Source organism: Silurus aristotelis, assembly GCF_946808225.1.
Source record: "Silurus aristotelis genome assembly, chromosome: 23".
NCBI lineage: Eukaryota > Metazoa > Chordata > Actinopteri > Siluriformes > Siluridae > Silurus > Silurus aristotelis.
Genome location: NC_139596.1, coordinates 6,390,476 through 6,405,671, shown reverse-complemented (window position 1 = coordinate 6,405,671; position 15,196 = coordinate 6,390,476). Strand labels below are relative to the sequence as shown.

At 37.0% G+C, this 15,196-nt stretch overlaps 2 protein-coding genes across 3 annotated transcripts in view; both read right to left on the bottom strand.

Annotated features, from left to right (window-relative positions):
• Positions 1 to 226: 226 nt before the first annotated feature.
• b3galt8 (beta-1,3-galactosyltransferase 8) lies at positions 227 to 2,599 on the bottom strand. Its single transcript, XM_083526752.1, has one exon. It carries the CDS (start codon positions 2,125 to 2,127, stop codon positions 1,153 to 1,155), a length of 975 nt encoding a protein of 324 aa, XP_083382878.1. The 5' UTR covers positions 2,128 to 2,599; the 3' UTR covers positions 227 to 1,152.
• Positions 2,600 to 3,723: 1,124 nt separating this feature from the next.
• Positions 3,724 to 15,196, bottom strand: part of tncb (tenascin Cb) — a 48,383-nt gene continuing 36,910 nt past the window's right edge. For both annotated transcript variants that reach the window (XM_083526785.1, XM_083526784.1), the window contains 9 exons: positions 14,138 to 14,257; positions 13,452 to 13,595; positions 10,121 to 10,251; positions 8,350 to 8,482; positions 7,485 to 7,636; positions 6,686 to 6,782; positions 6,361 to 6,522; positions 5,899 to 6,062; positions 3,724 to 5,281 (listed from right to left, as the gene is read on the bottom strand). In XM_083526785.1, the coding sequence (XP_083382911.1) occupies positions 5,171 to 5,281; positions 5,899 to 6,062; positions 6,361 to 6,522; positions 6,686 to 6,782; positions 7,485 to 7,636; positions 8,350 to 8,482; positions 10,121 to 10,251; positions 13,452 to 13,595; positions 14,138 to 14,257 (1,214 nt within the window). In that variant the 3' untranslated portion in view covers positions 3,724 to 5,170. The remainder of the gene's footprint in view (positions 5,282 to 5,898; positions 6,063 to 6,360; positions 6,523 to 6,685; positions 6,783 to 7,484; positions 7,637 to 8,349; positions 8,483 to 10,120; positions 10,252 to 13,451; positions 13,596 to 14,137; positions 14,258 to 15,196) is intronic.

Here is a 15,196-nt window from a genome sequence, read left to right as displayed (position 1 = left end):
GAAGATGTCTACGATGTTTTGTGTCAGTTCACAAAATCATTGCTGAGATACTGCCTCGGTTTCTGTTTGGCGGCTTCACTGTCACATTTATTGGCCCATTGCGAGCAAACCTTTGGTGCTTGGCCGAACAGCGTGGAGACAAAAGCATAAGGACTTTTTTAAGCAAGTTATTTGATCTGTGATTCTTGTAGAAAAATATGATTAAAAGAATAACATCTTAAACACCTTTTAGGTAATCATTTTATGTAATAACGATGCTTATTTCTCTAGCATTACTGTTTTCTTTAAAACATTTGAAATGAATTTAAAACATAACTGCATTTCAGAGTTAATGAAATCATACACACCATTGGGAAATTTAAGAAAAAGAGCGCCCTCATCTGTTAGACAATTGTAATATTGTACATCAGAATCAGACAAGTGTGTTTGCACACACATGAAATTTGGTTCCAGCTGTTGTTGACTCAAATGTACAGACAACAATAAAAATACTACACATTTATCTTATGGACAGACTTTCAAAACAATACAGAATAAATAAAAATGTTTATTATTCATAGTAATAAGCAAAAATATAAACAAAAACATACAGTGCAGTTTTTTATATGTAATAAGGCACAAAAAAGTGCATCGCTCATAAAGAGCAACATTTGACAGTGATTAATAATTTATCCTGATATTCTATTAAGAGCAAGGCAGATCTCCATGACGTTGCAGTGCTAAGGTCAACACTCCTGGACAAAAAGAAACCCTAACCAGGCCTAAAATGCTTCTTTATAATAGGCCTAAAAGCTTGGTTGGGTCCTGTTTTGGAAAAAGGCTTGTTGTGTGTTAAAGCATAATAATGATGCAAAAAAAAAATGTTTGATGTAAAATTCAACACATCCTAAATTTTAGTAGGAACAATTCCGACTTCTTTTTGTAAAAAGCTGTCTGCAATTTTACACACAATGCTTAAACAGTAAACATACTGTACTCAATTTTAAATGCAATCCCTAAATTGTATTTGTCTAATTCCTGACCAAAAACATTTTAGGCTTGGCCAATTTTTGTCAAGGAGTGTATGTCTTTGATAAAGGCCACTGTTTATATGGGACCCTTTCCATTGACTTTGGTTAAACATTTCAGTGCATCAGCAGAGGTGCTGAATCATCAGCATGAAAATGCAGCATTCTTGAGATCAGTCCACATGTTTACAAGCTGTGTGGAAGTAAAACCTGTAACTATGATGCGCTTTGCAAAGACGCATCGGTCATAATCCAAGCGGCGGACCTCAAACAGGTTCCTGTAAGGCCACACCTTCCATGCAAACTGAGGGCGGATGTTTAGGAAATGCAAGCACAAACCCACATACACGTCCTCCATTGGGATTGGACGCACAAACTTGGAGGCCATCGAGATCTTCTTGGCCAGATCTGCTGAAAACACATATCCAGCACCAGACACGTAAGGTGGAAACAAGTTCTCAGAGTACAGCTGCTTAGAAAGGAACCACTTGCTGTTCGGGTCCCTGCGAGGCCGGCCATCTGTGATGACTGACCCTGTGATAAAGTTGTGCTCAGCCTTGCTTTGGAGGTACTTTACAAGATAAGGCACGTTCAGAAAGATGTCTGCATCGATCTTCATTGCATAACGTGCAGAGCGGCAGTAGCTGGCCATCCAGTTCATGATCATCATAGTTTTGATAGTGAGATTGTGATAAGTGTCCAGGAAGTCCATTTGTATGATGTCTCCGTATGCCGTACTCTCTTTTAGAAGGTCCTCCTCAACCTTCAGGTCGCGTTCCTTCAATTGTCCGATGAAGAACAGCCTGGCAATGTCAAAGTCTGGGATCAGGTTCTCTTGACCCCACGTTTTTCTGATGGCATCCCGGGATTCAGAGTCATAACCTGTCACAGGGATCAAGAGGACCAGAAAAGGTTTCCTGTTTTTGCACAAGTCAGGCTGGTTGAGGAGATATTTATAACTTGACGGAGAGATGAGCCTGTAAACCTCGGATGGTTGAGGATGAGACGGTATAGATGGTAAAGTGGATGTCCATTTTTCAAAAACATACAGTGACAGAGCAATAAGCACAGCCAGGAAGAGGACTTTCGGCAGCCGGGACCGCAGAGACTTTGACAGCATTTCGGACCGAACTCGTCCAGCTGTTAACAGCACGCGCGTGGCTGAAAAGACTTTCTACACACTTCCCAAAGCTCATATTAACTCACTTTTTTTGCCTGCTTTCCCAGATGTTTAGTAGCGCGTACAGAAATAGTCCGTGTTTCATACTGTAGTAAGCAGCTGATCTTCCGTTTGACGTTTGGCGGACACCACTGCATGCGGTTCTCTAACATCAGCTGCTTGCACACAACAATCCCTCTTTCTGTTTATTCTTAGTCTATAAACAGCTCAGGGTGCGGCTTTGTAGCTCACTTTCAAAGCCTTCCCCTAACATTTACTTACCATGAATAGGCAATCAACCTTTTCTAAGCCGCCGCTTGCGCTCTGAATTTTCTTATTAACCCTTCCGCCCCAAGCGTGCATAGAGAGAGAGAGTATTTACGAGCTATTCTCTGATCCATGTCTCAACAGCAGGTCTTCTGACTTTGTACTTTTTTTTTTCTCCACAGGTAGGCGGGACTTACCTTCAAAATAAACGTCAATTGGTTGCCACCTTCTCTGACCCGTTTGGCCACACCGCACTCAATATGGCAAACCAGGTCTGATCATCCATGTGAGCTTTAGGTGGCCCGGTAATCAAACTGAGTGGTTTGTGTTTAACCTTTGATGGCATGAAACTGTTTATGATCATATTTATTTATATGAGAAGGAAAATCACTTTTTAGATATTAGAATTCATCAATCAGGAAAATGAGATTCTTGATCATTCGTCCTGTATTTAAAAAATGTAATGCTCTCAGTAGTGTATATGCCCCACCTCCTGGGGTGGGGATTAGTTTACAGTAAAAATAGTTCTCACCAAACTCTTGGCTGTACTCTATATTTAGATAAAAAGAGAGACAAAGAAAGACAGACAGACAGACAGACAGACAGACAGACAGACAGATAGATAGATAGATAGATAGATAGATAGATAGATAGATAGATAGATAGATAGATAGATAGACAGAAATGAATGTACATAACTGTACATACAGTATGGTGTAAAAGCGAGTTGTTATATTAATTAAAAGAAGAAAATAAAAGTATTTGGTCATTGTGGACCACCTAAGAGACTGTAGATTAAGGTGCATTGATGGGATTTTAACAGATTGCAGATGTCTCTATTTTTAGTAATGTCAGAGGGGCAGATCCCTCTCCTACCACAGAGCTATTCAAGTTATTTTAGCTAGATATTTAACTAATTGTAACTTTAAGTTTGTTGCTACTTCGAACTTTAGATGATATTTAAACCGTTGACTAAAATATGCTCTCAGACTCCCTACGTCAAAATATAGTTAAATTACAAACACTGTATACAGAAATATGAATAGCTTTTATTTTATGGTTTAGTCACTGCACTGTTTACATATACACATCATCAAGTATACAGGTAGCAGGTAACATGAGAAATTGGGAGAAATGGAGAAAACATTGTGGTGGTGTTTCGTTTACTTTTATATCCCTGAAAAATACCAATTTTAAACAGTATCCGTTTGTCTGGCCTTATACTTTGTATGCAGGCTTTGCATGTTGACAAAAACCAAGCAACAAGGTTGAATAATCACTGTCATACTATTTTCTTTAAAACAAAATCCATTTTATTGTAATATGGGTTACAGAGAAACACCTGTTGTTCACCCAATTAAAAAATAAAGAAAAAAAAACAATCATATTCAAATACCAAACAAGAGACTTTAATTTACACAGGTATTTAATAAGGACAGTGGTTTAGTCTATTGCAGGAAAGGTGTCAGGGAGGAAAAGAGGGAAGGAGGAATGGAGGAATGTTGGGCAGGGGGGGGACAAAAAGACTCTGTATATTAATTAATTTTGTGTACAATACCTTTTTTATATAAATGTACAATGTTGATTAAGAAAATGAAATGGCCTTTCTTAAGTCTTTATCCGCTGCACAACATTAACCTTATGACTCTCATTCTTTATCATTACTCATAATTGGCCTGGGTGAACTCGCTTACATCAGTGACGCACTGATATAGGTCCTGCCTTTACTTCGGAGCAGATGTGGTTGCTAAAAAAATCACATGAAACACGTGCTGTTGTTGTGTGTCCCAATGGCAGTACACTGCAAAATCACCACTGTGAAATGAACCCTTGGTGATCAAGTAAAGAGATTCAGCACCAGTAATTTGAATGTAGCATGCAATAGGTTCTTAAAACGAACACACACACCGCACTGTGGATGGACGATGTGGATAATGGATTGGTGTCGTTAGGTCTGAATGCTGAGACTCGTGTACAGTATGTCCGTTGCAGTGAAACGTGACACATACTGCTGTTGTTCCTGTATGGTCAGTTGGAATGGTGGTGGAAGGACAGGGATAAAATAATGTGTCACACCGAGGCTAATATTCACAAGATGGGTTTTAACTTCTCCACTGGATGGATGACAATTAACACGTGAGCTTAAAACAGTGAAGATGCACACACACACACACGCGCACACACGCGCACACACACGCACACACACACGCACACACACACGCGCACACACGCGCACACACGCGCACACACACATTCTACCCTTGGAATGATTGAATTACCATGGCCAGATGGGGTTTAGAGAGAGATAATTAAATTTTGTAAATTGAAAAGCTTTTCAAAGCCACCCCTCCCATTGTGCTTTCTGAAAGATTTGTTATACAGTGACTCCAAATTGTAGTCTTTGGTGTGTATGCATGTGTGGGTGTGAGAGAAAGAGAAAGGAAGAGAGAGTAAACCTCTCATGTATAGACTGTGTGTGAGTGAAGCTGTGGACCAGTACTTAAGCTAATGGCGCCACGCAAGATCAATGGAGAACTTCAACCTGGAACAAGGATTTATAGATGGCAATTATAACTGGCTTATTAAATGAGAAAGAGAAAGACAGAGCGAGAGACAGAGAAAGAGAGAGGGAGAGAAGGGGGAGATACGGCTAAGCTTCTGCTTTGGTGGCTGAAAAGGTTGGACTGATGCAGTAAGGGCAGAATGTCATAAAAGACGGCGTTGTTTTAGTAATGTTTTACGACCGTTTTCTTCTTCCCTCAAAGTTTCTGAAGTTGGATGGTCTGATCTTCATTTCGGCAAACTCAATGGAGTGTTCATGACCCTTCCAGTGGAACCAGTTTACACCCTAGAGATAAAAGATAGTTAAAGGAGACCAAAGGAGTACATACAGTATATATGTAAATTTTAATTTATTAATCGATCCCACAGGGAAATTGTTATTTCTATGCATATCCCAGCAATGTAGTAAGCTGGTGTCAGGCATGTTACAGTGCTCCTGGAGCATAGATGTTTAAGGGCCTAGCTCAGGGGCCCCAAGAGTGGCAGCTTGGGAATTCAGGGGCTTGATCCCCTGAACATTTGTTTAGAAACCCAGAGCCTTAACCACTGAGATACCACCTCCCATATATATATATATATATATATATATATATATATATATATATATATATATATATATATATATATATATATATATAAGCTATAAGAGCTTAATAGTGATATTTCAGTGACATATAGTTATAAAGCTTTTGGGTTTACAAAACTATATAGGTAATTATTAGAGGTTATAATGATGTATGAATATAGAGCTAGAACATGGTGTATGGGCCATAACTTTTTAATGTCAGTGCTCATATAGGAGTATTAATCAACACTACTTTTAAATACTTGTAAATAAAAACTTATTTTGTTTTATTACATATATATTGTTTTTAAAGAAAAGTCCTTTAAAAGGGGCCATACTTTGCTGTGACTGTTGTCCCCATATCGTCCCATGATGTTGACCCGGTGGCAGTTCTTATACCAGAAAGCTCCCTTGTATGAAAGGGCACAGTTGGTGACAGCTATGTCATTATCGTTGTCATAAGTTGAGAAAGGACGACCGTTGTGGTATGTCATCGAATCGCCTAGAAATGAGAAAAGAGGATTAGGGAAGATTTATTATAATAATGCGAATGGATTTATATTTAGCACACAGGAAGTCTATAATGCTTTTTCGGTCCTTTCAGGAAGTGATTAAAAAAAACAGGACACAGGATAATATATAAAAAGTATCCATACTGTGTATTACATACAGTCAGAACAAAAGGGAAAAATGGACTAAAGGCTTATGAATTTATCAATAACAGTAAACCTAAGAATGATGATGATGGTGCTTAGATTTTTACTATGATAAAATGTTTTTTTGGGCAGAGGCTTTATTACCTGCTGTGCCACTATAGCCTCCTACATGCACCTTATAGCGACCGCGTGGCTCAGACACAGCAAACTTGTCATACTGAGCGTATGCCTGCTCGCCCTTATCTCTGAGATCCACTCGCAACTCGTATTGACTGAGGGAGGTGATCTTATGCAGGTTCGAGAGACCTAGACACAAAGAGAGCGATACAGTAATATTAATAATAAGGAGAAACTTTTGTTATATTACTTTGCAGTAAATTCCTCAGGCTTTAGTTCCCAGTACACATTTGAAGAATTTACAGTATAATAATGTATTTATTAGGCACAGATGTTTTCCCACGATCCATACCAAGCCAGAATTCGTCATTCATGTCTCCAAATCCTGCAGTGTAGTTCCTCCAGTTACGGAAGAAGTCCAGTTTACCACTCTGCCTCCTGACGAACACCTGCAGGCAAATAGCATGTTAAACCCACACTACTATAATTAGCATAATTTACCAAGATTTACATTCCACCTATATGGCAAGTACAAGTAAGCAAATTACGCAGAATTAACACAGGAACTGACTGGGAACAAATTTGCATAGGCGATCCCTCAGTGTTGTCTCATAGTGTGGAGCTTTATACCAGGGTGCTGTTACATTCTCTAATCTGATTGGTCACCATGATCAACACATTAGCTCATTTTTGATAGTGCTGATTGGATAGCAGATCAGTTTTATGTTTACATATATTATTGTTTTTAGTAGATGCACCATTTCATCTGTAAAGTTTTCTGTAAGAAGATGAATGATAGGAGTCTCCAGTTTCAATGCTTCCTTTCCAACATGGAAAACCTTTGAGTTCAGAGCTTTGAATTTTTCCAATTTCTCTGTAATGTGAAAGACATTAATTTTTTTCCTAATGAGCTAAAAATAGAAAGTTGTTCATTAGTTAATGGACCAGTTTTCTAACATTAATGAAACATTAGTTCCTAACTAATACAAAATATTATCATTAAAATATACTGCTGTGATATAGTATCAGAGCAACTCCACTACCTATTGGTCTGCATCATGTGGAAGTGTCATTGATAATTTTTTCTGTAACAGTATGCCTCATTGTGGTTTATTCCATACATAATAAATGGAGGGTAATTGATTACGTACAATCCAGCCGCCTCCGTCTGTTGTCATGTCACAGTAGACTTGCAAGGGCTGGTTCTCATCACCACGCAGGTAAATTGTGTAAAGGCCTGAGGTGGTGTCTCCATTCAGCAGAGCTTGGGAGCAGTCTTTCGGATGTCTGTAGAGAACTCCAACTGTGCCACATACACAAACAAAATGCAAAGGAGGGTTGCAAAAGTCATGGCCAAAATAGCACACACATCCTACTAGCTACTGTATGACCTCCTAAAAAAGAGAAATTATATATCTAACAAATAATATTAATTTCATTCATTAGAGGTATTGGTAGTATTCATACAATTTATGATAGATAAAGCAGTGATACTCAATGTAAGGTCAGGGGTTTGAAAAAATAACCAAAAGTCCCATGGCTTTTATTTTAATCACAATCAACTACTGTCAAATTTTTGATATTTATGATTAAGTTTTTATAGCTATTATCAATAATAATTACTTTAATTAACTAGTTTTAAACCAATCCTCAAAAACAAGTCTGACCAAATGTGTTCTTATGATGAAAGGTTCAAGAACAAAAAAGCTCTATAGCTTCAATAAATAGATATCCCATTGATCTACTCATTTAAATTATGAATCTAATGTTTGCATTTATTTTATGTTCATTTAAAAAATATATTTTTTCGAAAAAAGGATCACTGACAGCAAAAAGGTTTGAGGATCCATGTTACTCTCGTGTTAAATTTATGAAACACAGGTGCATGCATGTCTTTGCAAATGCTTTCATTTTAAAATAATGCACTTCTGATCTAGCAACCCACAAAGCTGATGAGAAACACAGTATTTCTATAAAGATCTATGATGCTTAACTCTTTGACATGTGTGGACTCACTGGTTGTAAAAACAGAGGAGATGATGTGGCTCCTCAGGGGGCCCGAGATGGCCTTCAGGTACACTGTATACTCAGTGGAGGCGCTTAGCTGGTTCATGTTGTATGATGTGGAAGTGGGGCTTAAGATGACCTCCTGAAACAACGCAGACCAGTCAGTGTCAAGAAGTAACTATTATCACAGTATAATTTGAAAGACAATGCTCTGAGACAATGCTGACTTTACTACAATTTTCTTATAACATAGATTGACATCATTGACTTCCAGTGACAAGGTGTAACCTTAATGGCAGACTACAGCCTCTAATCTCTCTCTCTCTCTCTCTCTCTCTCTCTCTCTCTCTCTCTCTCTCTCTCTCTCTCTCTCTCTCTCTCTCTCTCTCTCTCACACACACACACACACACACACACACACACACACACACACACACACACACACACACACACACACACACACTTGGATTCAGTTGCTTTCACAGGATCATTAAGGTTTTAAAGGACTCTCAATGCAAAGTACTATACTGTATTGTACTATATGCTCTGACCCTTGCCTGTTTTCTTTATTTGGCCTTAAGGTTCATTCTCTATCTTGTTTTTAATGTTTAAGAAAGCCATTCAGTATCTGTACTTGTCTACTTATCTGCATACTGAAACAAATTGTATATATATATATATATATATATATATATATATATATATATATATATATATATATATATATATATATATATATATATATATATATATATATCTTTCGTTCTTTCTTTTTTAAAGCTTATTTCCCCTTTCCTCACACATTTGTATTTGTATTTTTCTTTAAAAAAGTATATAACATACAGTGCCTGTCAAAAGAGGATACACATGGATATTCATTTTAGTTATATGCAACCAGGCTATGTACTAGGCTAAAAGGCAAAAACACACAAGAATTGAACAGTGAATGACTGAAAGAAAGTTCTGTGGACTGATGAGTGCAAATTTGGTGAACATGTTATGTAAGAAAAGATGTTAGCAGACTGCTTCACACTTAAAATCAAACATGGAGGTTGAAGCGTAATGATTTGAGGTTGTTTTGGAGAAGGGAAGGTTGGAGACTTATTCCGGGTGAAACGAATACGGACTCAAAAATGCTACCATTGCATATATTCACGCTATGCATGCATTATTCAGAGAGCAAACTTTCGACTGGAGTGTTATCTATAATGGAATGGCCTGCCCAGTCACCACACCTAAATCCTATTGAACATAAAGAAAACTTTAACTAGTAAAGAACACCTTTGGCAAGTTTCACAAGTATTTCAGTTGAATGTTTGGAAAAACTAAACTGCCCAGATGTCATGAGTGTAAAGCTGAAATTCATGCTAAGGGATAATTTTTTTATGAAAATAGGGTTAGGGTTAGGGTTAGGGTTAGGGTTAGTAACCCTAGTATAACATTTGTATATATTTGTTTGATTAAAGTATATCTACATACTGTAACTTCACCCAGTTTGCTGCATATGGACAAAATAAATGTCCGTGTGTTTCTGTGATGCACACTTCAAAATCTAGTAGAACATGTTCAATAAGGCTTAAACAGCAAATGGGAATTAAATGTGGAATGGGATGATCAAAGGCACATACAATTTTTATGGTCAGGTGTCCACTACCTTTTGTCCATTATATTTATCTAAATTCTTAATGTTTGGTCATGGAAAATATGCAAGCATCATATGCACCATAGTATCACAAACATCAATAATTAAAGGGCATTTTGTCACATGTGCTGCACTGACCCTGACTGTGCCATCAGCAGACTCATAGGTGAGCAGGTAACCACTGATTTTTGCTTGTGGTGCCTTCCATGTCAGTGTGGCAGTCTCTGTCTGAATGTTGGTGGCTTCCAGATCCTCAGGGGAATCAATATCTGCAGAAAAGGGGATACATTACTTTAAAACTTCAGTACCATCAACCAGATTAAGATTTACATGCTTCAACACATACTGTATGCTTTTCAGTTGTGGAACTGAAGAAACAATAATTTATATTAGTTACGAAGTAGCATGCTTTATGATGTATAAAAATAAAAAGCAGGTAGCCTTTTTAGTTACAATGTATAGTTATAATGTAACAGAGTATAATGCTTGCAGTGGCTTTGGTCTTCTAATTCGAAGGTCATGAGTTAAAATCCCAGCGTAACCAAGCTGCGAATGCTGAGCCGTATAGCAAGGCCCTCAACCCCCTAACTGCTTAGCTTTATAAATGAGATAAATTGTAATATAGTCTGGTTAAAGCCATTTGCTTAAAACCATGCCATAAACATAAAGAAAAAAATAATAATAAAATATATACGTGTATGTATGTATATATATATATATATATATATATATATATATATATATATATATATATATATATATATATATATATATATATATATATATATAAATGATTCTGAGTTTATACACTGCCCAGGCATAACTTTATTGCCACCAATCAGGCATAACATTATGACCACCTGCCTAATATTGTGTTGGTCCCCCTTTTGCTGCCAAAACAGTTCTGACCCATTGAGCATCAACACCATTAACTTCTTTAGCAATTTGAGATCCAGTTGCTCGTCTGTTGGATCAGACCACACGGACCGGGCTTCACTCCCCACGTGCATCAATGAGCCCATGACCCTGTCGCCGGTTCACCACTCTTCCTTTCTTGGACCACTTTTGATAGATACTGACCACTGCAGTCCAGGAACATCCCACAAGAGCTGCAGTTTTGGAGATGCTCTGATCCATTCATCTAGCCATCACAATTTGGCACTTTTCAAACTCGCTTAAATCCTTAAGCATGTAAATTTTTCCTGCTTCTAACACAACAACTTTGAGGACGAAATGTTCATTTACTGCTTACTATATCCCAACCACTTACAGGTGCCATAATGAAGAGATAATTGGTCTACACTCACTGGTCATAATGTTAAAATGTCAATGTTATGCCTGGCCGGTGTATACAGTTGTGATAAAATAAACCCCCTGTTTATATTCTGTGGTTTTAAATATCAGGACATAATAAAAATCATATACTCTTTATCAGAATTAGGTAAAAACCTATTTGACATATTACACCATCTTTATTTAATTTTTCTTTTTTTTAAATCAAGCAAAAATTCAGAAACCTTATGTGGAAAAACTAAGTATACCTTATAAGTGTAGAGCCACCTTTTGCATCAACACCTTGTAGTAATCATGGTCTGTATGACTTTATCAGTCTCTTTAATCACTGTTGGTCAGTCGGGTTGAGGCCTGGACTATGACTGGGTGATTTCAACACCTTGATTCTGTTCTTTTTCAGTCATTCTGTTGAAGATTTTTACAGGTGTATAGAGTTCATTGTCAACTCAATGACTGCAACTTCCAAAGGTCCTTTGGTGTCCCAAGTCATCTTTACCATTGTGCCAAGTTATGAAGTGTTTGTACTGCTATGTTTGGTTTTTGCCAAATATTGTGCTGTGAATTATCAAAACAGCTTCATTTGGTCTTTTTTGTCCAAAGAGTGATTTGCTCAGATGAAACTTTGCAAACCAAATCTGTGCTGCCATGTTCTTTTTTAGGAGAGAAGAGGCTTTCTCCTGGCAACTCTTCCAAACAAGCCATACTTTTTCACTCTTTTTTTAATGTCATTAACTTTCACATTGAACAATGGTAACTGTGAACTATCAAGTTTTTGCAATTTATCTGAGCATTGCACAGTCTGACCCCGGGGTGAATTTACATTTACAGCATTTGACAGACGCTCTTATTCAGAGCGACTTACAAAGTTCACTGAAGTCTTTATCAATAAACACCTTCTAATACTGATTCATGACACACAATAGTTAAAAAGCATTTTCACTGCAAATCCAAAAACCTCTGGAGGAGGCAGGACTATAATATGAATTTGCCGGGACATCTACTTCTATAAAGATTGGCAACTATCTTGAATGTTTCCTACCTGTAAATACTGTAGAATGTTTGATTTTTTCAAAACGGCGCTATAACCTTTTCCAGATTGATTGGCAGTAACAAATGCTTCTCTAAGATCATTGCTGATGTCTTTCCCACTTTGTGTTAATCGGTGGTGGGTCGTGCATTTTAACTCTAGGCCTTCAGTGGTGTCCTACCTGAATAAATCCACTTCTTAATGCCATCATTATGTCGCCACAGCTATAGAAACCATCAATACTATAGAAAAACGTGTAACAGAGTCAAAGGCAGAGACCCAATGAACACAATAAACAAGTCTTCATACATCATCTTTAGCAGAAGCATCAATATTAACCTCGAAAAATTACTGCATTTTTTTTTTAGTCCAGTTTTTATTTTTTAGGTCCTTGTAAATATATCTACAATCAAATTTCTTCTCCACTGTCAGTCAATGTGAAATGAAATTTTTTTTAAAAACTTAAGCTATTAAATCCACACAAATATATAGCTTATATTATATATAGCTAAAATATTTAGCTTGGACAGTTTGCGTCAGATGCAGGTTGCGAGTGACCATCCAATCAAAGGATGTGAAAATGCCACTAAGCCTGCATTGCTTACAGATATCCAATACATGATGTGACTGCTAAAATCTAATTGAATAGAGACTCCAACAAAAACATTCACTGCACCTAAGAAAAACACAATGAAATGTAGAGACTGGACAATTATAGAAATGTAACATATTCATGGAAAAAATATCAAAACATAAGAGAGTGATTCTGATAGAGTTTATGCCAGCAGAGAAGACCTCCCACTGGTGTCAACACACACCTGAATGCTCCAGACCAGAAAACCGCTGAAATATTTATAGAGGTAGTCACACTGCTGATGATCAATTAATGAAGGGCTTTTAAATAGCAGCACCATGCTGCTACTTAGCCTCTTAAATCCTATGAAAGTTTTTTTTTTTTTACCACACATGGTACATCATGTGTTGTTTTTATAAGGTTGTGTAGGGTTATAAGGTTTACCTAATTTTAAGACCTTATAAGGTCCAGATCAATTTTATTAACTCTTGAAGTGTGTGTGTGTGTGTGTGTGTGTGTGTGTGTGTGTGTGTGTGTGTGTGTGTGTGTGTGTGTGTTTGTGTGTGTGTTTTTACCAGTAGTAAACTGGGTAGTCATGGCAGCACTCTTGGCTGCTTCCCTCACTGCGTAGACTTTGACAGTGTACTCAGTGCCAGGGTAGAGCGAGCTCATCTCAAACTCTACAGTGTTTCCAGAAACTCGTTCTGTTATTGGGGGCACTAAAAAAACAAAATAAATACAAACAAAAAGCATTAGCAAAAAAATGTATGACGCTGTGTATGATTTGTTTTCTACCTTCCACAACCTGCTGCACTACACACAATAGCTGGATAACCACACAAGTACAGTATGTAGCAACACATAACACACAATTGAGCAAAACTAAAAATAGTTAAAACTGTAATTATAACATACTGTACAAACACAAATATAAAGATAATTCAAACGTGAAATGCAAGGACAGAACACTAAAACTTATAGTAAAAACTCTAGTGTATGTTTTATACATTTATTTGTTTTCTTTTGCATTACCTATTCTACTTAACTAGCTTGCTTTAGATTATTAGAATATGTTGGCTATTATTTTTAGACTTAAATGCAGCATATTCATGCTTTTATTTTCTTGGTATGGTAGCAAATACATTTTTTAAAAATTTGTTTACCTCTGCTAGACAATATATCTTATTCAATTATTGACAAAGAGCATGGTAATTAGCTCATGATTTGTGTGTGATAAAAAAAAAAAAAAAATCTCAGTTACTTGTTTCTGCGCTGTAGGTGATCACGTATCCATCGACTGTGGCAATAGTCGGCTGCCAGTGCAACAGTGCTGTAGTATCCGTGATATTGACCGCCACCAATCCATGTGGCTTGTCCAATGCTAAAAAAAAGTTAAATGTTCCACATGGACAAACTCAAAGAGATGCAAAAAAAAGTCCGAGATACATTTCAAAAAACGGAGATGAGATGCATCTATAAAGAATTTAGTATATTATATCAATTGAGAGGTCACATCTTGTATACTTTGAGGTTTATAAAGTAAATGGACCACCTACATTCACTTAAGTGCCTTCTGCATGGCACTTTCACAAACAGGCCTTTGTAGTGCGAAAAAAAATTTAATAAAACCAGACGTTCCTTTCCTGGTCTATCTCCAGGAAGGTGCAGCTCTACCTCTGCCATGTTAATCTATATTCTATGTAGGGCTGAAATGATTCCTTGAGTAATTATTATTGATTCTAATTATTTAGTCCATCATTTAGTCCATTTAACTATACATGGAGCATTTTGTTTCCCCACTGACCATTATTACTGACACACCACCCACTAAAACCCTGTAGCGCTCTGCACAGGCAAACAAAAAGGCAACATTTATAATTAAGTTTGAATAGTTATTAGTCTTTTGAGTGGTCACTTGAAATATACAGGTTTAATTGAAATCTCAAAAACAAATTGAATTTGTTCAATTGAAGGAAGGTGGCCAATGTGGTTTTATCCCTGAGGAGCAGCCATGTCGACTGTGGCAAGAAAAAACTCCCATAGATGTTATGAGGAAGAAACATTAAAGGGAACCAGACTCAAAAAGGGAACCCATCCTCATTTGGGTGATATCAATAGTTTAAGATTTAAAAGTTCTACAGCTCCAATGAGTAGATGCAATTAATTATCGTGCACATTTAAATAATAAACCTAATGTTTAGATAATTTATAGGTTGTGCTTATTCAAAATCTACCAGACACTATTTACAGAACAGTAGATAGTTTCACAGGGTGTGAAAAGTTACACCCATTTCATTGTTCTACTCATAGATCTATTGTA

Excerpts from the sequence above, each read along its gene's own strand:
- b3galt8 (XM_083526752.1), bottom strand. The coding sequence starts at position 2,127 with ATGCTGTCAAAGTCTCTGCGGTCCCGGCTGCCGAAAGTCCTCTTCCTG.